The sequence below is a fragment of the Scophthalmus maximus genome, chromosome 11 (assembly GCF_022379125.1).
Source record: "Scophthalmus maximus strain ysfricsl-2021 chromosome 11, ASM2237912v1, whole genome shotgun sequence".
Lineage (NCBI taxonomy): Eukaryota > Metazoa > Chordata > Actinopteri > Pleuronectiformes > Scophthalmidae > Scophthalmus > Scophthalmus maximus.
In genome coordinates, this window is record NC_061525.1 from 10,386,277 (window position 1) to 10,410,331 (window position 24,055).

Consider the following 24,055-nt stretch of genomic DNA (forward strand, 5'->3'; position numbering starts at 1 on the left):
TAGTGAATTGCCTGAATTGATGGAGACCGACCGGACTGATTCCACTTCTCCAAAGGAAACCTATGCAGTCATTAAAATGCAAAAGATGTTCATGAATAATCATGACGCTTCACACCTTCTGTCTGTTCACAAATCATATCTGACAACACAGAGGTAGAACAAGAACACGTGTGCTATCCACAGTGGCATTTATTGGACATGTAATTACTCACTCCGTGAATGCAATGAAATGCAATATCAGTTTTAACAATAATTGAATTTTAGATTCAATTGTAGATGTCATTTTACGTGCAACTAACCACCCAGAAAAATGAATGTGCTACAAGTACTATAAAATATACTTCTTTTGCCTGATGAGTAATATTTGTCATAGTTTTTTGTTTTTTTTGTCCACAGTGTCCTGAAATGTAATCTGTGTTTCTAACCTTGAGTGAATTAATAAGTAACTTTTTAAGAAATACTTAACAGAAGTCAATTCTGTCCCCGGAGAGCATCAACGACATGACAGAAAGGACAGTGGCTCCAGTTGGAAAACCTGTGTTAGCATCGGATTCTGCAGGCATGAGGGGGTCCAGCAACAAGCCTTTCTGCTGCAGGTGGGTGCACAGCAAGCTTCCGCTGGCCCACAGAGAGGAGCTGTACCACATCCTGAGGATGACAGGGCCTCTGGTAAGGATTGGCACTGCTGTATTCTGACTTAATGCTGTTTTTGCTCCATGGGTGACCTTCAAAATAACTAAATGTATACACTGCAAGACAGATGAGGGTGTTTTGTTTGAACTTGAGAAAAAGTAAACCTTTTGTCTGGGTTCTAGAGGCAGCAATCAGTCAACCAATGTTTTGCAGGTTGCAAACAGTGGATGCTACATGCCAAACTTGTTAATGGTGTGGTGGCTCACTTGCAAAGAGAACAATGCTACTTAAATGTAACTTGCTATAACTCACAATACATTAACTGGTGACCTGGTACGTCTATCAACCGCAACACTGTTGATGTTTGTCTTTCCAGCTGCTCTCTCGAATCCTCAATTACCTCCTTCCATTTGTGGTTACCATGTTCTGCGGGCGTCTGGGGAATGAAGTGATGGCTGGCTACGGGTTAGCTTCTGCTGTAAGTGGTCACCTGTATGCTGCACAGTTGTGTGGAGGCTTGAAATGAGAAAAATGATGAGTGGAGATGTGATTCCCAATGTGGGAATACAATAACAAAATACTTCAACTACATACTCACCTTCCCCAGATGGCTTTTACTGCTCTCCCACAAACATGATGATTAATCAATATAGAGTGCATTTATTCTCATGAGTCATAGAAACATTAGTCATCAAGTGTACATCCAACTCATTTACGCAAGTTTCATATTCATTTCAGACAATTAATGTTACCACTGCAGCAACAGGATGTGGTCTGGGACTGGCATGTGATACTTTGGTGGCTCAGGTTTGACAACCCCTTCATTCGATGCAATTTTGCCGTGATCCACAATTTCCCTGGCTCTATCTGTTCAATGCTCTCTCCCATAAAATGATTGTCTGTGGAACTGTTGTGCAGACGTTTGGTGGCAAGAACCTGCGGCGGGTGGGAGTGATCCTTCAGCGGGGCGTCATCATCCTGCTGTTGTTCTGTCTGCCCTGCTGGGGTCTGCTCATTAATGCCGAGGCGATCCTCTTATGTCTGGGTCAGGACCCTAAGGTGACCAGGTAACTAACAGCACCTAACCTGCATTAATATAAAGAGGCAACACAAAACTTGCATGCCCCCTAGCGGTTGCAGGTGGTATTATTATTTGGTCACAGTCGTAAAAGACGCCAATGTTGCAATATGCGAACCGGAAGTCTCCTCAATATTGAGCTCTTATAATAAATACTTCTGCTTAGGACATCCACGGTTTGCGTCTTCCTGAATCAGCATCCACTCCATCACTTATTCCATTTCAGTCAACACCACTTTGGAGATGGTGAAGGAGAAGAAAGAAGCATGTACACCGAAGCTCCTTCTTCATTTTTAAGCTCCCAGCATTAACTGGTGGCAACGTTGGCATCACGGCTAACTCAGTGCCTGCAGCCTGGCGACTGTCCAGAGCAGAAAACAACTGTTACGGCAGAATTTTATCTCCTTTTCTATTACTCTACTTCTTTGCCTGCTTTTGTTCCTCCGTCAGCATGATTATTTTTCTATTCTAAGTTTGAGTTGTTGTTGTTGTTGTTGTTGTCAATTCGTCTGCTCCACCCTCTGCCATTTCCATCACTGAGGGTAGATACAGTTAGAATGCTTTTCTCTATCTTTGTTTTGGTCACAAAAATTTGTGCTGTAGATTAAGTCGTCATTTTTTCACGAAAACTGCGTCCCGGTGGCCAAGAGAATACCAATGGCGAAAAGCAAGGCTTATAGGGGACCAATATAAGCATGGATGGTGTTGTTTTACTCTCACTGTTACACAGTGCAATCAGGTTTAATATCGTCATTGCAAGTTCAAACCAAAAAGTTGTCTATTTCCCCTTTAATGTATGTTCACACCAGCAACTTCTTCAAGGTTATCAAGTCCATATAAAACAGCTTGACACTTAACATTTCTTGCCAAGAATACATTTTTGAGTGGCAGAGTAAATGAAGGTAATTAGGTAATTAAACGGCCATTTTCTTGTTTAATTGGATCTGAATACAACTTCTTCATTTCAGAATAGCTCAGCTGTATATTACAGCCTTCATTCCGGCAGTGCCCGTGAGTTTGGCTTCTCTTACCGTTTCATGTGAAAATTCAATAAATTCTCTGCGTTGCATAGAGGAACAATTTCCCCTCGAACCTTGATGTCAACAAATTGAATCCATCTTTGTCTTTTAGGCAATGTTTCTACATCAACTTCAGGTGACTTATCTGCAGAACCAGGTGCACTAACGTCCTGTACACCTATTCTGTTCTCTTATTGCACCAAATTAAAATATGCTGTCTTAATTCACTGTCTCAGTGTAATTAAATTTCTGAGGGGAAAGGAATTAGTGGTACTCATCACATCATCTGGTGTTTGTGTGCTCAGGGTATAATAATGCCGCAAATGTACACAGCTGCTCTGGCGAACATCGCAAATGTGGTGACAAACTACATCTTTCTTTACTGGCTGGGTCTGGGAGTCAGGTGGGTGTACTCTTTTCAATACAGCATTTTAAATCTAGCTATTACATACTGACGTCACTGATGTCTGTGTGCATGTGTTACAGCGGATCTGCAGCAGCCAACGCACTGTCTCAGATTTACATCTGTGCGTTTCTCTTTGCTTACATTCGGTGGAAGAAGCTCCACGTGAGCACATGGGGAGGTGAGGGATTTAACATTGGCGGTCTCCCTTTGCTTTCACACAGGACAATGTTCATCCTCCATCTTTTTAAAGTTACACAAATTAGATTCTCTCTCCCCCTGCAGGCTGGTCTGTGGAATCACTGCAGGAGTGGGGCTCATATATGAAACTGGCCATTCCCAGCACACTGATGACTTGTTTTGAGTGGTGGGTCTATGAGTTCGGGGGATTCTTTGCAGGTAATGGATGTTAGGCTTTTGGGGTATTTGGAGTCCATTCTTAATGACACAAATTCAAATTTTATTTAACCAAATGAATACATTTTGAGTCATGACTGTGATTTGCTCCTTGTCTCTAATGATCAGGAATGCTGAGTGAAGATGAGCTGGCTGCCCAACATGCTGTGATAATGGTGGCATTCATAACCTACATGGTATTGTGTAGTGACATTCTCACTTTAAAAGTGTTCTATGAATATCTCTCAGATTTAGAATGGTTAAACTGTTACTTTTCACAAAGACAAAAATGTATAATTGTGGTGATTTTATTTTTCCCTCCAATGATGAATCCATAGTTTCCTCTTGGTATTCAAGCTGCAGCATGTGCCCGTGTGGGTAACGCCCTCGGGGCAGGAGACACTGCACGGGCAATTCTCACCAGCAAGATGTCGCTCGCTCTCGCAGGTCAATTATAGACATTTCCTTTCGTTATTACATTTGATGTTTTGAGTCGTAGACACTTTCTGCAGTGTGACAGATTTCACAGCCCCTCTTTCGCAGGCAGCATCGCGATTGTCGAGGGTCTGGTGCTTGGCTCCACTAAATCTGTGATTGGCTTCATCTTCACCTCTGATGAGTGAGTCTTTACAGATGCACACACATTGCACCAATCGCACGCCATAGTAGTCAGAGTACAGCCGCTACACTCAAAGACATGGTTTTGATTATAATTTCAGGAAGATCATAGGTCTGGTCTCCCATTTGATGAACGCCTACTGCTTCCTTCAATTCTTTGATGGTCTTGTGGTGAGTCGACCGGCTTGTCTTGTGTTCAGAAGATATATTTTTCACTCTGGTGTCAGAAGAAAGTAATATCAAGCATGAGATGTGTATTTTTTCTTTTCTTTTCCTAGTGTGTGTGCACTGGCATCTTCTTGGGCACGGGCAAACAGAAGATCCCGGCTGTGGCTAATCTCATCGGATACTATGGCATAGGACTTTCACTCAGTGTTACTTTAATGTTCGTTGCGAAGCTGAGAGTGTTAGGTAATTGAGAGAAGGTTTTATTATATTGAAACACAAAAGGCTGCATAGTAATGGAAGGTTATTAATAGGTGAAGCCCTTGACAGTCTTTTTTCTCTGCAGGTTTTTGGCTGGGACTGCTCATTTGTGTCATTTTACAATCCACCTTCTACATCACTGTCATCTTCAAGCTGAACTGGGAGAGGATGACGGAGGAGGTACTGTACGCTGCTGGGTAATCTTACAAATCACTATCGTGGAAGGCCCCAGCTGTTTAGAAACAATGACAGAATTTGTTTTAATTGCTGAGGCAAAACTGTCAAATGTCAATAGCTTTTCTTTTCTTCTTTTTTTTAACTGTGAGCATAACTAGAAAATGGGCAGCTAAGTTGTTTTTGTATCTGCTTGTTTGCAGGCTGTGAAACGAGCTCAGAAAAAGATTCACATGACATTATTAAGTGCAGCTGCTGTGTCAGATGCTCTGGGTAACAGTGTTGCTGACCAGACAGCGAATAATGCGAACGTAAGTGGCCTGTTATTCTGAACCTAAATGGATTTTTTCACATCGTGCTTCACACTGTTATCAATGAACCTTGTTGCTTTTGTTCCCTGTGTAATATTTTCTATAATACACTTAAGTCAAAGATATCCGGTCACAAATAGTGCCTCTGACCGGATCCTTTCAAGCGTGATTGAGCTTTCTGTCCTTAACATAATAAAGTGACTTGAGGTTATATTTTTTCATCTTTAAAGTTCGTGGATGACTACATGTCTGTGAGGAGCGAGTGGCGTGATGGGAGCACTGGGACACAAGGCGGACACGTGGCGCTGCAGCAGCAGACGGGAGGTCGTCTCTCCGCCACCCAGCTCGTCCTCCGACGAGGCCTCACTGTGTTTGCCGCAGTCGGACTCCTGGCTGTGGGAGCGACCGTGCACTTCCTGGTGCCCCTGACAGAGAGCCTCTCTGCAGAGGCCAACAATAATACGATGGACTGGATCAATACTACACACACTCCTGATCAAACCTTCCCCAATGTGTCGATCCCATTAGAAGAGACAGCGTAGGCCTCGGGAGTCCTGATCATGAAATCACTGTTTGTGGTCAATGCCATAAAAGTATCGGATCTTAGACTCTCGTGGACTCATAACTGTAGTGCGGCTGTTGGCTGAACTGTGGCAGATTGACTGAAAAGTGAAGTGAAGAAAAATAGCTTAGTGGTGACATTTTGCTTTGGGATATTAATTTGTTGTTTGGTGGCAATTTCACCTTCTAGGTTTTTATTTCTTTTTCCCCCTCTCATCTACAGAATATGGGTTCAGCAGAACTTGGAAGTGTAAGAACTTTAATGAAGTCAGATTCGAACTAATTCAAAACTCAAAACTGACCTTATGACAGAAGAAATGAGGCAAGTGATTTGTAGAAAGACTTTCTTTTGCATTCAACTGTTACAACATATTAAAATATTGCAGACAGAACTATGTGCTTTTGTATGGTTTGTAAGACTTTGTATGCAAAGTTAATGCTGTTTTTCCTCGACTAGCATGTACTGAAAATGTTCAACATTAATTTCTGTTACTGTTTCTACCCAATACATATGAAAAGCTTAATTTGTCCCCAATGGTGTCTGTAGTCTGGATTGATCATTATGTTAATGTTTTCTCTTTGGAGTGATGAACAATCTGATAATGTTCCTCCAGGAGAACTAGAGCAAGAAGAGGTAGTAAATAGTCATTCTACACATTAAACAACCGGAATCAAAACTTTCTTGCTTCCACGTCCCACATCTGTCTGTGTTGTGATTGCAAGCATTTTTCTGGTCTTCCTCCCACATTGTGCGTTGTTTCAGCTGGCCTTGGCTCAGTTCCAGGGAGGCTGGGACCGCAAGAAGATTTCCATCCTTTCCAACATCCCGGAGAGCAACTAAGATTAGTGCACCAGAACATCAGACGGACACTTCAGTGGAAGGACCTGCATTGGCGTCTCTTTCTGTCGATATGGTTGGACCAAGTAAGAAGCTTGTCTGCTGCAGGTGGCTGCACCACAGGGTTCCCCTGGCCCACAGAGAGGAACTGTACCACATCCTGAGGATGACAGGGCCTCTGGTAAGGATTGACACTGTTTACATACCTCTCCTCTGTCTATAAGGGACTGTGTGGACGGAGGCTGCCCTTGCTGCAATGCTGATTAAGACAACAGACGATTGATGATAGTCTGTCTTTGAAAAAAGAAAAGGTTAAGATGTCAGGAAAACTGAATTTCTTGTCGGAGACTTACAAGCAGAAACCAATAAACCTAAAACAGTGTTTGGCAGGTTTCACAAAGTGCAGACAGCCTGAGTGCCGTGATAATTAATTGCAACTTTGTATTTGCTGGATCTTACAATCTCTGAACTGGTGTCATTACAAACCGCATCACTGTCGATGTTTGTCTTTCCAGCTGCTCTCTCGAATCCTCAATTACCTCCTTCCATTTGTGGTTACCATGTTCTGCGGGCGCCTGGGAAATGAAGTGATGGCTGGCTACGGGTTAGCTTCTGCTGTAAGTGGTCACCTGTATGCTGCACAGTTGTGTGGAGGCTTGAAATGAGAAAAAGACAAGTGGAGAAGTGATTTCTTGGGAGATGGTGGAAAACTGAATATTCCCACTATAAAACCTCCCCAAGAAAGTGTTTACAGTCTTCACACAAACCTGCTGATTACCAGTGTACATCAAACTCGTTGAAGTATGTCTCATATTCATTTCAGACTATCAATATTACCACTGCAGCAACAGGATGTGGTCTGGGACTGGCATGTGATACTTTGGTGGCTCAGGTTTAACAACCCCTTCGTCCGATGCAATTTTGCCCTGATCCACAATTTCCCTGGCTCTATCTGTTCAATGCTCTGTCCCATTAAGTGATTGTCTGTGGAACTGTTGTGCAGACGTTTGGTGGCAAGAACCTGCGGCGGGTGGGAGTGATCCTTCAGCGGGGCGTCATCATCCTGCTGTTGTTCTGTCTGCCCTGCTGGGGTCTGCTTATTAATGCCGAGGCGATCCTCTTATGTCTGGGTCAGGACCCTGAGGTGACCAGGTAACTGACAGCACCTAACCTGCTGTAACTCTATTACTCTACACTATCGGAAACGTGGGCACGTTTGAACGGTAATCGGTGAGAACTTGAGACATAATCCTCTCCACTTTAACGCACAACCATCTCTGCATTAAAATCAGATCTGTTCCCCACAGATTGAGTGAACAGTTTCGGCATAACACAGAATCTGACATCCAAATATTGACCTATTGTGTAAAGTCATACGCCATTTTCATTGCAGTTTTAATTCTGCTCCAATATTTTAAATATTCAATGTTACTTTATAGAAACAGTTTGACTATACATGCCTATATTTGAAAATGTATATTCCTTTAAAGCTGCATTACTAGATTTCCAGCAATAGGGGGCAAAACAATTCCTATCACCTGCTTACTTTCTGTCAAAAGAAAAGAAATATAGACAGAGCAACTGCTATATTTCTGGTCACTGGTTGACTATAAGATAAAACTCATTTGACTTCACCCAGTGTTGAAAAAAATACCTGAGCTTTCAAGATATTTGACTTCAGCAGCTAATCACAAATTTTGTTAAGTTTGGTTCCGGGCAAGTAAACTACAGAGCAAAAGTGAAGACTAGAAAAAGGCTGAGTTGAGTTCCGATGCTTTGAGAGTTCTCTGCTACGATCAAATTCACAATAGTCAGTCATTTGGTTGAGTAAACAAATTATTAATGCAGCTTTAACTGGCTAGTTTCTGATTGAATAGGATCTTTTCCACACTTCCCCATTAATGAATGGCAACAAATGAGATTGAACTAATGATTGTGAACAGTCAACATTGTTTGTCTTAACTTTGAACTGTAACAGTGTATTGATTTCAGAATAGCCCAGCTGTATATCACAGCCTTCCTTCCTGCTGTTCCTGTGAGTCCTGACTTGTCGCTCATCTTCATTGCCACTTGTCTGCATAATATATAAATCAATTCAAACACCTCATTAGAATCTTCTCTCTCTGCAGGCAATGTTTCTTCATCATCTCCAGGTGTCTTACCTCCAGAACCAGGTGCGTTGTTGTCCCAAACCAGTTCTGTGTTGATCCCATTCTGTAGCAATATAAATGAGTTTCAGTGTATGAGCGAAACAAATTTCTGAAGAGTAAAGGAACAAGCGGTACTCATCTCATCTGGTGTTTGTGTGCTCAGGGTATAATAATGCCGCAAATGTACACTGCTGCTCTGGCGAACATAGCAAATGTGGTGACAAACTACATCTGTCTCTACTGGCTGGATCTCGAGGTTAGGTAGGTGTGCTCCTACATCAGTATGAAATGTTAATCTGAATACAATTAATACAATTAACACACACACACACACACACATATATATCACTGCATCTGTTTGCGTGTGTTACAGTGGATCTGCAGCAGCCAATACTCTGTCTCAGATTTACATCTGTGCTTTTCTGTTTGCTTACATTTGGTGGAAGAAGCTCCATGTGAACACATGGGGAGGTGAGGGACAGTTATATTTAGTCGATACTGGTTGTTATGACCCGGGACGGACAATGCAAGAGTACTGTAAGTGTGTCATCTCCCCCTGCAGGCTGGTCTGTGGAATCACTGCAGGAGTGGGGCTCCTACATGAAACTGGCCATTCCCAGCACACTGATGAAGTGCTTCGAGTGGTGGGTTTATGAGTTTGGGGGTTTCTTCGCAGGTGATCCATACATTGGATATCCGTAAGTCATTTAATTCCATTGAACAGGATATCAATTTTGGGTCTTTACTGTGATTTCCTCTTTGTCTCTAATGATCAGGAATGCTGAGTGAGGATGAGCTGGCTGCCCAACATGCTGTGATAATGGTGGCATTAATAACCTACATGGTATATTAACTACTGCTGCTACCACTTCTCTAGTCAGAGTGCTGTATTCTCAATTCCCAATGTATTTGAACATGAGGGTACTTATGAACGCTTTTCATACTTTCTCCAAAATGATGAATCCGTAGTTCCCTCTTGGTATTCAAGCTGCAGCATGTGTCCGAGTGGGTAACGCTCTCGGGGCAGGAGACAGTGCACGGGCAATCCTCACCAGCAAGGTCTCCCTCGGGCTCGCAGGTCAGTCAGAAATGTGAACCGTCTCTCTCAGTTTACTTCATTTGTCTCTGCTGTTCGACAGATTTCTCAGTTCGTCTTTTACAGGCAGCATCGCTATCGTTGAAGGTCTGGTGCTTTGCTCTACTAAAACAGTGATTGGCTTCATCTTCACCTCCGATGAGTTGAGTCTCCAAAGTCGCACCCTCTCACTGAACTGCGACAGCTCAAGCACTGGTGCTAAAGATTTGTCAGGATAAATAGATCTTAATTATGAAACCTCATTCCAGGAAGATCGTCGGTCTGGTCTCGCACTTGATGAACGCTTACTGCTTCCTTCAGTTCTTCGATGGTCTTGTGGTGAGTGTTTTTTCTCGTGAGTAAAACGAATATGTTTTCATGAAGGCCGGTGGAGTGAGCGTGCATAATTATTAGAGATTTCTGTCTGTTTACATCCTAGTGCGTGTGCACTGGCATCTTCTTGGGCACGGGCAAACAGAAGATCCCGGCTGTGGCTAATCTCATCGGATACTATGGCATAGGACTTTCACTCAGTGTTACTTTAATGTTCGTTGCGAAGCTGAGAGTTTTGGGTAATGGCATGAAATGATCTTTTCTATCCTACACATTATATTTTTATTTTTACGAAGCCTGCTGTGCACACAGGTGACAACGCGGTCTTTATCTCTGCAGGTTTTTGGCTGGGACTGCTCATTTGTGTCGTTTTACAATCCACCTTCTACATCATTGTCATCTTCAAGCTGAACTGGGAGAGGATGACGGAGGAGGTATGCTCTGCAGGGCCCTTTGAATTTGGAATTTTCTCCAGAGTGAAAATCTGCGGAGATGAATTATGCTTTCAAAGGCTACTATATTTGTCACATGTAAGAATATGAGCAATTTAAAATGTCATTATTTTCTGCTTGTTGTCAGGCGGTGAATCGAGCTCAGAAAAACTGCCCCGTGTCGGACACTGCTGGTAACAACACTCCAGACCAGACAGGGCATAATGAAAACGTAGGTGACCTTCTAAACTTTCTGTGCTTGGTCTCCATATAATTGATTAACAAAATAAACTAATGATACCTTCTCTCAGCCGAGGGAGGGCTCCATGTCTGTGAGGAGCGAGTGGCGTGGTGGGAACACCGAGACACAAGGCGGACACGTGGTGCTGCAGCAGCAGACGGGAGGTCGTCTCTCCACCACCCAGCTCGTCCTCCGACGAGGCCTCACTGTGTTTGCCGCAGTCGGACTCCTGGCTGTGGGAGCGACCGTGCACTTCCTGGTGCCCCTGACAGAGAGCCTCTCTCTAGAGGCCAACAATACGATGGACTGGATCAATACTACACACACTCCTGATCAAATTTCCACTGTGCTGATCCCATTAGAAGAGACAGACTGACTTTGAGAGTCCAAATTAGCCACAAGGTTTCTGTTTAATGTTATGGATACAGAGGTTGTCAAACTCTCTTGTTTGACTCATTCTCATTCACAGAATGTGCCTACAAACCAAGCACATGGCGATTCACTGGGAAGTCTTGAGAATTGATGGTTTGGCAGTAACATTTTGCTTTCATTGAATTTCACCCCTTGTCTTCTCTCTGCTCTCTGCCCATCTTCACATCTACTGTCCTGCACTGGAATCCTGCAATGCAAACATCTGCATCATATTGAGCTGATGGCTGACGACATTCTCCACTGAATACAACACTCGTTTCCTCATCTTCAAGTCACCAAGTTAGTGATCAGTAGGTTCATAATGATTCCAGCAGCCAAGACAAACAGCATGACAGCCAGAGCCAAACCCCTTCTCAGAACCAGAGCCCTGTGAGTCAGCGGCTCCTCCTCATCCCCCAGCACCATCGTGTCTGTTTGGTCCTGTGAGCAAGTGGCATCATCCGGCTGCAGACCTGCTCAAATACATACAGATGCAAATGTCAAGTTTTCTCTTCAACTAGGTCCTTAAGATTATTTATATCTGATATATTTGTGAAACAAATTTGATACTTGCATGAAACTGTTTGATGAAAAATTGTTCATATGTTGTTTAGATTTATTTTTATTCAAGAATAGTATAAAAATTTTAAGTCGCTGCACAATGTCTTACTTGTGTCTTTGGAGCTCCCACACACTCCTGCTCTGATTTGAGCCTGGAGGAAAAACAATATGCACACATTTAACTCATAAAAGAAGCAGCCGCATGCCCTGCATAATGGGGAGATCTGCCTCTGTTTACTAACCTCCACTGTTACTTTATTCCAGTTCATTCTTACAAGGTAGAAAATCAAAAATGTGCATTGCAGAAACACACAAGTAAACAAGCCTGTCCACAGACCTGTAAAATAAATGAAAACCTTTGAAAACAGCAGCAGGCAGATGTTGATGCCATGGAGAGCTAATACTAAAAAAAGACATTGTGGACAAAACTTAGAAATGACCAGTGAACAATGCGGTACAAAACAGCGGAAGGCTAAGAACCATCTCTGCTGTAAATCTTACCTTTGATTCCTAATTTAGCTGCAAACATCAGTGGCACTCCGATAGGGAAACCAACACCATAATATGCCAGAAAGTTGCAAACAGCCCCAACTTTCTGTTTACCAGCTCCTCGTATAACGCCACCCGAGGAAGCCTAGTCACGCAAAAAGAAACAAACAAGTGGTTTGACTTGACAAAAGTGCTTGTGATTAATATATGGGGATGTGAAGATCTTAACATAATGGTAGAGATATACTATACTCACTGATAATGCATCCAGAAGTATGAATGGAGCGTAGAAAGCTAGGACATCAGCAACCCTCTGCCTGATTTGTCTGTTGGCGAAGAAGAATTCCTCAAAAATTTTGTGTCAGACTTTGTAGGAGAGGTTAAAAATGGCAAATGTAATTTTTTTGTGTTTTATTTTTGAGCATGGTGAAATTTAATACGATCACAGTATCTGTGACAATATAGAAATTGCCGTCAATCTCCAGTGGTACAAAACAGCATGAGTGCTCCTGCTGGAAAACATTTACGTGAAGCTAATATGTACAAGAATATATGTGAGCAAAGTTCACTGTTTTCTGCCCAGGCAATGACCTGACACTGGCTAAGTATGTGTTGGTGTGACACACCCCTGGTTTCCTACAGAGTAATGAGATATGTGACTACAAAAACACATGATAAAAACATACTCACTCATCATATGTAAAAACATAAGAGATATGATCCTTCAGACCTCCAATGAGAATCGCCAAACATACAGATACTGACTCTGTCGTAAAAAAAGGGCAACAGACGTAATTATCTACTAGTTGCATCATTCAGACGGTGTTGAACTTACACACTGACTTTTATTCAACAACCAGTAGCCTCCTAATCTTGGACAAAGAGTAGCTCGGCTAGAGCCGTTTATTAACTCATGATAGATGAAGAGGGATTTTCTTTTCTTGAGCAAAATTTGAATGATATAACAACAATTCAAGTATTATCTCAACTTTAAAATACATATCATTTTGATAAGACACTAAAAAACAGGTTAAATAGTGTTCATATGCACACTCACCTGCGCAGATCATTGTCATTTTAGCAGACAGCTTTGCCTGCTCTGTTTCTCCAGCTCCCAATGCGTTTCCAACTCTAACATTGCCTGCCACACCAAAACCAAATGGGAACTAATAACAGAAATACCATATTAACATGTTGTTACACGTCCCCATGCGCCGTATAAACAGATAACCCACGAAAATTTGATGTATATTCAGTATTGCACAGAGGAAACTTTGTTTCACATGAGTGAATTCACCATGTATGCAACATTTGCCAGTTGGTACACAACTGACTGAGCACCAAGTTCCACCTCACTTATCAGACCTGTCGATGACAAACTGCAGTGAGATTTCAGAAAACCACTTAACTTCACACAGATGCTTTAAAATCCCGGAGCGACCCGTGACTGTACCTGCCAGAAACCCTCCAATCTCGTAAGTCCACCACTCGACACACATCATCACCATGCCGGGGATGGCCAAGTGGATGTACGAGCCCCAGTCCTGCAGGCACTCTTTGGACCAGCCTGTGTAATCAAGCAATGAATGACTTCATCACTGAATTCAGTCTGTCTGTCTATACTTCAAACAAACAATGTGAATAAAAATAAGCAGCTGTAAAGCACTTGGAATATTAAATAACGTTAAATCAAGTGAGAGTCTTTGTATACTACATGTATATGTTAATCATGTCGTAAGCACTTGGGTCAGATGGATTTCCATGTTGAGGCTCATGATTTGAAATCTGCTATGGTAAACATTAATCTCTTAGGAAAACAGGAAAATTGAGAAGAGAAAAAAAGAGCTTAAACAATTGTTCAGTTCAGACTCTCTACTTAATGCTCCGAGGATATGAAATATGGAAGCCATCTTTTTCTATTGTGGAGGAAGAAATCTTCTCCATCGACAAGTTCACTATGTAAAGATAGAAATATGCTCCATGCCTTTTAACTAATGATCCTAAACTGTTAACTTGACTCTAAATGGGACCATAATTTACAAAATGAACACAATCCTGTATTGTTGAAGACATGAAACTAGCGATTGAGGTCATAAACTCCTCAGGAAAATCTTTGCTGACGTTATAAATCAAGTGAGAAGTGGAGTCATTTTCACATAGACTTCTAAACTGACTTATTTTTGTAACAGTGGAGTCGCCCTCTGCTGGTCTTTCGTGAGAATACAGGTTCCAGGCACTTACGCATTGGCTTCACCCAGTGACTAGCGTCTCTTTTTACAGTCTATGATTTCATTCTTTAAATATTTTTTGAGATCTTTTCCTTTGCTTTTCTTGCCACCTGAGCTCCGGCCTTTGTCCTCTCACGCAGAGTTTTGGTCATTGCTTTAATAATTCATTATAACACGAGCTTCTGAATAAATGCAAGATCACTATCTCCCCCGGTACAAATGTACTCACCTCCCCATGTAGCCTTGTGAAGACCTTTCCACTTTATATAAGCAAAGAGAATTCCAGCCATAGAGAACTGAGAAACGGTGTTGGCAACAGCAGAACCACTGTAAGAGATTATTTTATGGTGAGATACTGCTTATGTGATGCAACCAGTGATGATGATGATGATGATACTGAAGGAGCCACGCACAGTCCAAATAAATGATACTCACGTTACACCCATATTCAATGCAAAGAGAACGATGTAGTTGATAAGAGCGTTGAGAAGATTGACCACAAAGCCTGTGATTACCTGTGGCCATATGATGCCCTAAAAGAAAAGAGCCACATATTTGTCCTACGATAACAACGGCAAAGTGAGAACCTTGACAGATCTTTCAATTTAAGGGTTTTCCACCACTGACCTAGATACCAGATACCATGAACCAGATGACTGAGAATCTTAACAGACAAACACATCAAGAAGTTACTTAATGTGGAATGATAATGCACTTACCTGGTTTCGCAGGTATGTTGTTTCTAATGAATACATGAATGTGGCCTGCAAATTCAAAACCATGAACGTATTAATCAAATACATTTTTGATAAAAAGAAGAGTTGCATATATTTGTGGATATACATTTTTTATAAGAATCATTTATACTCTGGATAAACAGCAGGGGCTGCTGCCTGTGACAGAATGGACTGCCTTCAGTATGGCAAGAACACCACAAATGTGCCGTGCACATCTTTGAGCAAGTCATATTTTAAATTCACCTGAGTGTATGTTGGTGATGTTGGCTATGAGAGAAAACTCATGCGGAGGTGGAAAAAGAGCAAGTGAACTCCACACAGATCACACAGTCAGTGTACTATACTCTATATTGATATCAAACTCTCTTTTACAAGAGCAAACCAAGCATAGAGGAAGAAAAACAGCAACAACATCGGTCATGCTGACAGACGCCTCTAAATTTAAAATCATCATGCTGAGATGTGGTGTTCAAGTTTTAAAATGATCCTGAATTCTTTCACTTTTATGGTGCCAAGCTCTTCTCAAGTTAAGTATTTACCCACGGGGTATCTAAAGATTCTGAATTCATTTGTATAGGTCTCCGTATGTGGCGCTGGTAAATTTAAATGTTGGATTATTAGACATTGCTGTAAAAGAACGTAAAGCAAATTTAAAGTATACGGCTGAACCTGGCACATTCACATGCTGCTGGACCCATGAGCCCATCAATGTTCACTGTCCCTTTCAACAAACACGAACATAATTAGACATACTCACAGGAAGTGCTGGCATTAAGATCTTCACATACAGCTGAGCCACCCTAGAGAGACATATTCCATCAAAATCAACAAGAAATAACAAGCAGTGCGGTAAGGGAGTGTACTTGAAGATGGCTGACCTGGCCACCTCTGGGTCCTGTCTGACCGCCAACAGGATGAGCTCTGTGTTGATGAGGATCGCCCAGCAGGGGAAACAGGTCAGAATCAAAATCAGGATCGCCCGCTGCAGAATGACCCCAACTCTCAGGAGGTTACGGCCCCCAAAGGTCTATAATAATAGATATTTTTTCCCTGAATAAGACTCTTGACAATACTTGATGACATAACGTGTGTGCCAGGCTGAGCGTCATACCTGAGAAATCAGAGTATCGCACGCCGATGACATGCCGTAGCCAATAGATATACCTGTCACATTAATAACCTGCGGATACAACACAAAACAGTGGTGGATTATGTTTCATTGATCTATTATCAATATATACTTTTATACACCAACATACTGTAGGCTACTCACTGCTATGGCCAAAGACACTCCTGCCAGCTCTGTCCTCCCCAGATGGCCACAGAAAATAGTACTGACCAAACTCACGGCAAAACTCATGAGCTGGCATATAATCTGGTGTGAAAAGTCAAAAATGAATGGAAATGAGTTAAAGGACACCAACGTGACATTGATCAATATTGCCATTGTGATCGACTGATTATGACTGTTGACTAATGCAATACTCACGACTGGTCCAGCCAGTTTGGACAACTCTATTATTTCTGTCTTGAACCCAACAGGGACCAACATGCGGATCCTCTGTGATGTGAAACATTCTGTCCACCGAGGGAGACGTGAGCTCCGTGCGCTGCTCCCCATCATCCAATCGACTCAAACCTGCCTGTGTGTATGAGTATATAAACACATAGTGATCATGTGAAGTCAGTTGCTTCCTGCGGGTCAGAGTCCAGTTTTAGCGGAAACTCCAAACACGTGATTTCTCTACTTACTCAAGAACCTGACAAGCAAATGAATGAACTTTCAAGTTTGCAAAAAAACCCTTACTTTTATTTGATTGGTGTGTCCCAGATAACGACGCTGCATTTAAACAGTGAGTTGTATCTGTTTCCCCATGAGTCACTGGTGCAGACTGTGTATATAATGTAGGCCTATTCATGTGTATGCACATAGAGTCCTGGTCAAGAGGAGGCAAAGAATATCTAAAACTGCAAATTGCTAGCGCATATGATTTCCTCTACAAAATGCCATGTGTAGATGAATTTGTGAAATTGCCCTTTAGAATCAGTTTCAGTGACAGGGACATTCCTTCTCTTCAGCACATGGACAGTGTGTGAATCAGTACTAGGACTTTTAACAAAAAACATACAAGCTTGGAAAGATGGAACTTTACTGTCAACATTTTGACTTTATTCACCAAATACAGAGACAAAAATCTTCCTCTGATTTAGTTTGACTTTAATTTTTCAACATTTCAACTTTATCCTCGAAATGCAGAGGGGAAAATAAGTCTTAATAAGTCATTTCTTTCAATACTCTTCTCAGGAAATAATACACTAACTTCACAAGTTTCTTATTTGAATTTAAAGACCTTAAACAGGTACAAATATTCCTTTGTGAATCTTTAAAAGGCTGTTGTTCATGTAGCATAGTCTTCTCAAAGTCATCTCACATAGTGATAAAACAGGGCTTTTCATTCATTTAATAATTATTTTTTTGCTGCGTTGTACCAACAGATGGAGCCATTTCCCTATAAACTGAATTTACCCATGTAGCTCTTCAAAAAGATGGTAGGGGAGTGACCACAATTAATGTCAAGTTTTTCACACAGCCATAGCACATCACACTTGGAATTGGATTAATTATCAATCACTTATTCTTTATACTCAAGAGACTTCTGTGTGTCTCTTAAAACGTGTTTATCCCTAAATCTTCTTATTTTCCATTAAAACAAGTTGGTTTTCTTATTCCAAGCACCATGATCTAAAGTTCAAGTTAAAAACCATGTCTTTATAATTATTAATGGATTAGTTCTCTAGCTAACCACTATAGTAATTGAGGTTTTTTGACACCCCCTGTTAATTATTACATTGTTATTAATTAGTTATCAGCATTTGATGCCTTTATGGGTCCAAAAGTCCATTTGATAACCCCTGACTACCTGAACGTATCCTCAATTTAAGAATATGAAATACTCCATTATGATGCAAATGTGACGCCATCCCCTATGGTGCAATGATCAAAGACACACACTCCTGTGATCTGTGACCTCATCGTATATAACAGGAAGTGAATTCCTCTCAGAATCCGTAATTTTGAGCCTGACTAACCACATTTGAAAAGACCAAACCGGACCGAGGCCACCACCCGGAAAGCACAATTTCTGAGGTATGTCACACGCTGTTCCGACAAAAACGATAAGAATGAGCTTGTTCATTGGTTCACTCCTTTTCACGTCTCCTGGAATTCCAATGATGGCAGGCAACAATGTGTCATCTCATGTATATTCCTTGATTTTAAATGCTGTTTAATTTCAATCTGGTTAGGTTTAGGGTAAAAGTCAGGAAAGGGTTCGTAGTCATTGTACAATAAATTTAACATCAAATAACTTTTTTGGAACCTATCAAAATGAACAATATATTGGTTTTGAAAACAAATAATCAGTACAATCAAAACAAATAATCACTACATCTATCTCTCTTCGTTTCGCTTTTGGACTGTTTGAATGCGACTTAATAATTAAGTTTAAATGAAGTTATATTTACATTACCTGGGATAATGCTGGCATAGTCAGACACAAGCACTGGAGCAATGGATTTATGATAAAGGCCTTTGAAACGTATTGTTATTATGAGTATTGAGGATTAGCTGACAACTATCTAATAGCTGGTTTCTGCCCAACTGCTTAAAACGTTGGTATGATGCAGTAGTTGGTCGGCACTCCTATAACTTGGAAGCCTGTAGTGCCAGAAGTGTAAGTCCGTTTGCTTCCACTGTCACAGTTTCCTTTCCATGACTCTCTCATTTTGTCTTGCAGGTTCTATATAGTCTATGGCCACAATGCAGGGGCAATGATAATGACATCTTAGACTAGGAATGTGGATTGAAACGTCCTGCTAATATCTAACTGTAATTACAAGTAATCCCTTGGCAACTCCCTGGAGTGGTGCAACATTTGCCATTTCACCCCATAATCCACCATGTCACTACCAAACGAATCAGGGAACCGAGGGAAGGATCGAGAGAGGGGGGCCCGTCCCAAGGTGAGACAGAGCCGGTCAGAGGACAGACGAGATACAGGACGCAAAGTTGGAAAGGGAAAGAAAAAAGGCCTTGCCTGCCACGAACCAGCAGCTGAGCGACCAGTCAGTGATGGCTTTGAGTATGGTCAGCTGTTAAGTGACGCAGAGACCAGGGAGCAATCTTCCTCTTCTCCTCGGAAGGAGAGTTGGAGATGGCAGGGTTTGGAAGTCACTACATCTTTACTAGGACAAGAACATGCGACAGCCAGTCCAGGACTGGGAACAGTCAGCTCTGTCAACTTGTTACCCCCACCAAGTGAAGGTGACAGCAGAGGGTCAAGCAGCAGTCGCACTCTCCGGCAAAAAATCAAAGATGCCACGGGGCAGTATTTCTCAATAAAGACACTGTATGAGGTGTTGGCCTCAGCCTCAGCCTCAGCGTCGGCCTCTGTGCACACCAGTGATACTGTCTCTGACCCGCCGGTTGACCCAGAGGTGACGGGGACCAGTGTGCCCTCTAAGGTTGTTGTTCATCAGACTGAGCATGACAAATCTCAAGATGGCTACCGCATTCACACTCAGATTGGTTACATTCACTGTTTAGTTCCAGACCTGCTGAAGATTACCAACCTGTCGTGTTACTGGGGGGTCATGGACCGCTACGAGGCAGAGACGCTGCTGGAGGGAAAGCCCGAGGGCACGTTCCTCCTGCGGGACTCTGCCCAGGAAGACTACCTCTTCTCTGTTAGCTTCCGCCGCTATGGCCGCTCACTACATGCACGAATTGAACAGTGGAACCACAATTTTAGCTTTGACGTGCATGACCCCAGTGTCTTCCACGCCTCCACGGTTACCGGATTGCTGGAGCACTACAAGGACCCAAACTCTTGCATGTTCTTTAAGCCGCTGCTTTCCAACCCCATCCACCGCACACAGCCCTTCAGCCTGCAGCACATCTGCCGAGCAGTCATCAGCAGCTGCACAACCTATGATGGCATTAACTTGCTTCCCATTCCAAATGTGTTGAAAAAGCACCTGAAAGAATACCACTATAAGCAGAGAGTACGTGTGCGGTGAATGGATACCTGGTGGGAATGAAGAACATTCCTGTATTAACCTACACTGCACTGTACTAATTTATTTTATTCCTGCTGTACGTGTTTTAACAATTGTGAAATTGAAAGTTCTTTGTGCTCAGATTAAGCAAATGTATTTAGATGCGTGGTTGTCAGAGAGCTACCCTCCCATCATCTGATCATCTGCGTTTCCAAGTGTGACTCAATCAGCTTTATTTTCTGACAATGTGAGGAAAGTGTCTTACTGGAAATCAAAATGATTATAATAATAGAGTTGTTCATCAGTCACATGCTGGGAAGGTGGAACACACGCTGACATGGTTAATTCCTTCATGTTACTGGGGTGTGGCCTTGCAGCAAGTCTGCAGTATTAATCACTGTTTCCCACAATGATCCCAGGAAATTCTAAAGGGGGTGAGAGGAAGCTGTGTGTCCTACCTGTGCTTATTATGAAGGAGAAGGCTCGCTCCAAAAAAGATATTTGTCACACACTGAAGTCATGAATACACGCTCACATTATTAGTCTAAGAGTTTAATTGCAGAGAAAGATGCAGAAGGATATTGCACAACTAACAAAACCATCTTTGTGAGGGGCTCGTTTTGTGAGTGGATCAAGCAGTTCAGACACAGATAGGGATATGGAGAAAAGGAACAGGTTTGTTGTTACTAAATAATATCGAGTAGAGGCAGGCAGGCAGATACTGGCACACGGTGAAAGCAGTTCAGGATACCCAGGAAGCGTGAGGCAAGGCTGCACTAGACACACACAGGATATACTCCAGCAGGTGAGTGCTGGCATGGACGTAGGGAGAACACGGGATCCAATCCAGAGTCGTAAAACTGGACTGGAGGAGACTGGCTTGAGCAATGAAACGTGCAACACGGTGAATCTTCATAGATGCAGGTTAACTTAACTTGACCACAGACAACAAGCTTCTTCACTTTGATGTTTGAATGAAGTTCCTAGGTTGAAAAATGTGGAAGGAGAAGAGGGCCAAAAAGAGGCTGGAAAGTAAAGTATTCACACCAATGATTTGGTCTGTGTTCTGTAAGAGGGCAATGCTCAACTCAGTAATGTATCATCACATTTACTGTACTGATAATCAAGAAAACAAAGTTCATTGAAGGTAAGTTGTTTCCCACAGGTTTAATCCCTGTGACAGAGTGCATTTTAACCACCAGGTCATTATGATGGCTAGACTCATCCATTCTAGGCCACCAGGACATAAAAACAATCACCAAAATCTTTTCTGCAAGAGGCTGAAAGAGGAAAACTGCTCATCTTGTTTGTTACATCGATGAACCTCAGCGTCAGGTGGTTCTATCCTGTAGGTCCAAAGTAAAGATGTCATCAGTTTCGGAATAGAGATGCACCAAAATATTCGCGCTTCGTGTTAACATGCAGGAGAAAAACAGGCGTGCAACTTTGTAAATGTCAATCTGGGGCTCAATTGACCATCAAAATAGTAGATTCCGAGAGAGGGACACAACAGTAGGGTTGCTCTGCCTCAACCTCTAATTACACCTAAAAACGCCCTTTTTGAGAGAATTGGTGCAAAGAACACACGACCTGTGGTCATACAGTCCAATGAGTCGTCCTTCACCCTGTTTTCGAGCACATATGTGGCAGACGCAAAACAAGTGTCTAACATTTTGCCAAAGGTGCAGGGTTCAGGGTGCATTTCCTGGAAAGATATTCACCCATGGCGTCCCTCAGAAAGCTCCAGTAAATATTGACAAGACAGTAAATAAGAGCATGTAATTCTGAAATGAGGCATCTCTCTCGTGACAGGAGCGCAGTCCTTGTGAATCAGTGTTCAGTAAACACAAATAAACGTATCCTCAATTTAAATAAATTCAGGAATATGCAGGATGTGAGCACAATAAGAACTTCAGTGTAGATTTGACACAGGACCACAAGTTTGGGTAATAAAACAGGACACAAAATGACAGTATAGACTGTGCTCTGCTAGAACATATCATATTCCCGATTTGAGTTATAGTTAATCAAATTACTACAAACCACATAGCAAGAGCTGTGGATTTTGGGAGCTCAGAGGTGCCTCTACTCTGGTAGTGTTACCACATCTTTTCAGAGTTCTGATAGTGTTTCTTGGCGTGTTAATCATCAATCATCAGCAGCGTGGGTCAGGTCTAGATTTAGGATCTCCGCAGATGTGATGAGAGCAGGAGGGCTGCTCAGGTGGCGCACCTTGGCCTGTCGGTTGTGCTCATGTTTTGTTTGTCTTTTTGAGATTTCTAAGCTCCATCTATAGCTTGGCACATGAAAAACAAATAGAAATAAAAAATTAAAACAAACTCTTCAATGCCTATCGTTCAGATGGACTATTTAATTAATTATTGATTCATTTTTATATTGATTACAACCTTGTATTTTTTGTACTTTTAAAGCAATTGCACTTTTAGCTAAATGCAGCTTAACAGCTCTGCTTATTGTGTTGTTGTTGTTGTTTATGTTTGTCAGTTCATGTGTGTATCTGTTTTTTGTTTTTTACTAAACCAAATTGCCTACAGGATTGATAAAGTTGTATTGTATTATAAAGTGCCTTGGTATTTATTAAGCTTCATCTTTATTTCTGGTATTTTTAGTACCTCACATATACAGTACAGGAAATATTGATCCGTGCCAACTGATACAGAAAACTTTTTTTGGTGACTTTTGGGCAATTAAGGCGTAATTATTTACATATAATTCCACCAAGAAAGTTATGGCAAAGGGCACTATTACCTTAGCCTGGACTGTGTGAATGTACTTTGGTCTGAAGAGTGCAAAGAAAGGCCCTCTGTTGTCTTCTGGATCTTTTAGCTTCTGACTCTTGTCCACAACTTAATTGGATATTCGGATTGCTAACTGAAACCGTCTCCACACACAAGTCCTCATGTGCCAGGGAGGATTGATTGTATCAGACAGGCTACATATTGTGCTCTTGTGTAACTGATACGGGAGAGGTGGAAGACCATTGTGGCTTTAAAAATACTTCCCATTCACAAAATACTCTCAAATGCAACAGGTGGATGATGAGACACAAACTGTTCTTTTTTAACCTCTTGCATGCCTAGAAGATTTTCTCAAATCCTGAATGGCTTTATATTTGTTTGGAAGTCATTTGTTAAGCATGTTACTTGCTTGCTCTGCAATAACAAGGCCTAGTTTATCACAAGTTAATGGAAATGCGTTTTTTGGGTTCACCAGAGGTCTTGTGTGTGCAGTGTATCGCATGAAACCCCTGCAATGAGAACAGTTTTGCGGCTTCAGTTTCCTGCTGAAGCCTTACGTATATATATATATATATATATATATCCAATAATGGAGGCTATGATACATGAGGATGTGTTTCAATCGGATAATGAGTGGGTGGTTGAGAGGCAGCCAAGAGACAGAGACTGTAATTACACCAGTTTTTTTGTTCATAGTGGGACCCAAGATCATAGTGATCTGAACTGCTCTATGCACCCAACTGCTTGCTAACCACTTTTAAACCAGCTAAAATTTTTATTGTCCAGCAGAAATGAGGTCAGAACTTTGACGTGATCCTTTAATGTCTTTTCTCCTGCTACCTTTGCTGCAGTGTAACATGTTTTCCACTGTCACACGTCGTACCTCAAACATGGTTTGGTACCATGCACATTATATGTAGCTCATGATTTGGGTTTGTAATATAGATAAATAAGTAAAGTATCTGGGGCCTTCAAGTGGAGACATGTGAAATTGCTTCTTTGACCACATAAAGTTTATGGTGCAAGGCGGCAATTTAAGTGGCTTGACCCTTGGCTCACGCAACGTCTCGGCAGAAGGACAATGACACAGAGCTTTTGCCTACATGCATTAGGTGTGGCCATTCA

General features: G+C 41.9%; 3 protein-coding genes across 5 annotated transcripts; 2 read left to right on the forward strand and 1 right to left on the reverse strand.

The window, feature by feature from the left end:
- Positions 1 to 486: 486 nt before the first annotated feature.
- On the forward strand, positions 487 to 11,698 carry slc47a4 (solute carrier family 47 member 4). Of its 3 annotated transcripts, none has more exons than XM_047335699.1 (17): positions 487 to 669; positions 1,010 to 1,111; positions 1,372 to 1,440; positions 1,552 to 1,700; positions 2,680 to 2,722; positions 2,843 to 2,887; positions 3,036 to 3,133; positions 3,217 to 3,314; positions 3,419 to 3,532; positions 3,659 to 3,726; positions 3,868 to 3,976; positions 4,073 to 4,148; positions 4,249 to 4,318; positions 4,426 to 4,558; positions 10,355 to 10,449; positions 10,595 to 10,678; positions 10,758 to 11,698. In XM_047335699.1, exons 1-17 carry the CDS (start codon positions 502 to 504, stop codon positions 11,061 to 11,063), a joined length of 1,827 nt encoding a protein of 608 aa, XP_047191655.1. In that variant the 5' UTR covers positions 487 to 501; the 3' UTR covers positions 11,064 to 11,698. The 3 variants fall into 3 exon arrangements, with proteins under 3 accessions (XP_047191655.1, XP_035479336.2, XP_047191656.1); XM_035623443.2 differs by lacking the exons at positions 10,355 to 10,449; positions 10,595 to 10,678; positions 10,758 to 11,698 and adding exons at positions 4,659 to 4,753; positions 4,951 to 5,058; positions 5,289 to 6,299 and having other exon boundaries at positions 493 to 669; XM_047335700.1 differs by lacking the exons at positions 487 to 669; positions 1,010 to 1,111; positions 1,372 to 1,440; ... (9 more) ...; positions 4,249 to 4,318; positions 4,426 to 4,558 and adding exons at positions 5,605 to 6,638; positions 6,973 to 7,074; positions 7,281 to 7,349; ... (9 more) ...; positions 9,952 to 10,021; positions 10,122 to 10,254.
- Positions 11,079 to 16,859, reverse strand: slc47a3 (solute carrier family 47 member 3). Its single transcript, XM_035623446.2, has 18 exons — positions 16,603 to 16,859; positions 16,387 to 16,488; positions 16,225 to 16,293; positions 15,992 to 16,140; positions 15,871 to 15,913; positions 15,096 to 15,140; positions 14,812 to 14,909; positions 14,606 to 14,703; positions 13,602 to 13,715; positions 13,446 to 13,513; positions 13,206 to 13,314; positions 12,839 to 12,914; positions 12,405 to 12,474; positions 12,161 to 12,293; positions 11,902 to 11,996; positions 11,769 to 11,811; positions 11,396 to 11,571; positions 11,079 to 11,306 (listed from the first exon to the last, which is right to left on the reverse strand). Exons 1-18 carry the CDS (start codon positions 16,735 to 16,737, stop codon positions 11,286 to 11,288), a joined length of 1,644 nt encoding a protein of 547 aa, XP_035479339.2. The 5' UTR covers positions 16,738 to 16,859; the 3' UTR covers positions 11,079 to 11,285.
- A 1,303-nt stretch (positions 16,860 to 18,162) lies between these two features.
- On the forward strand, positions 18,163 to 20,219 carry LOC118299722 (cytokine-inducible SH2-containing protein-like). Its single transcript, XM_035623676.2, has 2 exons — positions 18,163 to 18,261; positions 18,911 to 20,219. Exon 2 carries the CDS (start codon positions 19,074 to 19,076, stop codon positions 20,190 to 20,192), a length of 1,119 nt encoding a protein of 372 aa, XP_035479569.2. The 5' UTR covers positions 18,163 to 18,261; positions 18,911 to 19,073; the 3' UTR covers positions 20,193 to 20,219.
- The last annotated feature ends 3,836 nt before the right edge of the window (positions 20,220 to 24,055 follow it).

Bases quoted from the DNA above. Each gene is read 5' to 3' on its own strand.
- slc47a4 (XM_035623443.2), top strand. From the start codon at position 502: ATGACAGAAAGGACAGTGGCTCCAGTTGGAAAACCTGTGTTAGCATCG. The intron at 3,533-3,658 runs GTAATGGATGTT...TCTAATGATCAG, and splicing joins GTTCGGGGGATTCTTTGCAG to GAATGCTGAGTGAAGATGAG. The intron at 3,977-4,072 runs GTCAATTATAGA...CCTCTTTCGCAG, and splicing joins GATGTCGCTCGCTCTCGCAG to GCAGCATCGCGATTGTCGAG.
- slc47a3 (XM_035623446.2), bottom strand. From the start codon at position 16,737: ATGATGGGGAGCAGCGCACGGAGCTCACGTCTCCCTCGGTGGACAGAA. The intron at 13,716-14,605 runs GTGAGTACATTT...TTGATTACACAG, and splicing joins TCACAAGGCTACATGGGGAG to GCTGGTCCAAAGAGTGCCTG. The intron at 11,997-12,160 runs GTAAGATTTACA...TTTATTTTACAG, and splicing joins AGCTAAATTAGGAATCAAAG to GTCTGTGGACAGGCTTGTTT.
- LOC118299722 (XM_035623676.2), top strand. From the start codon at position 19,074: ATGTCACTACCAAACGAATCAGGGAACCGAGGGAAGGATCGAGAGAGG.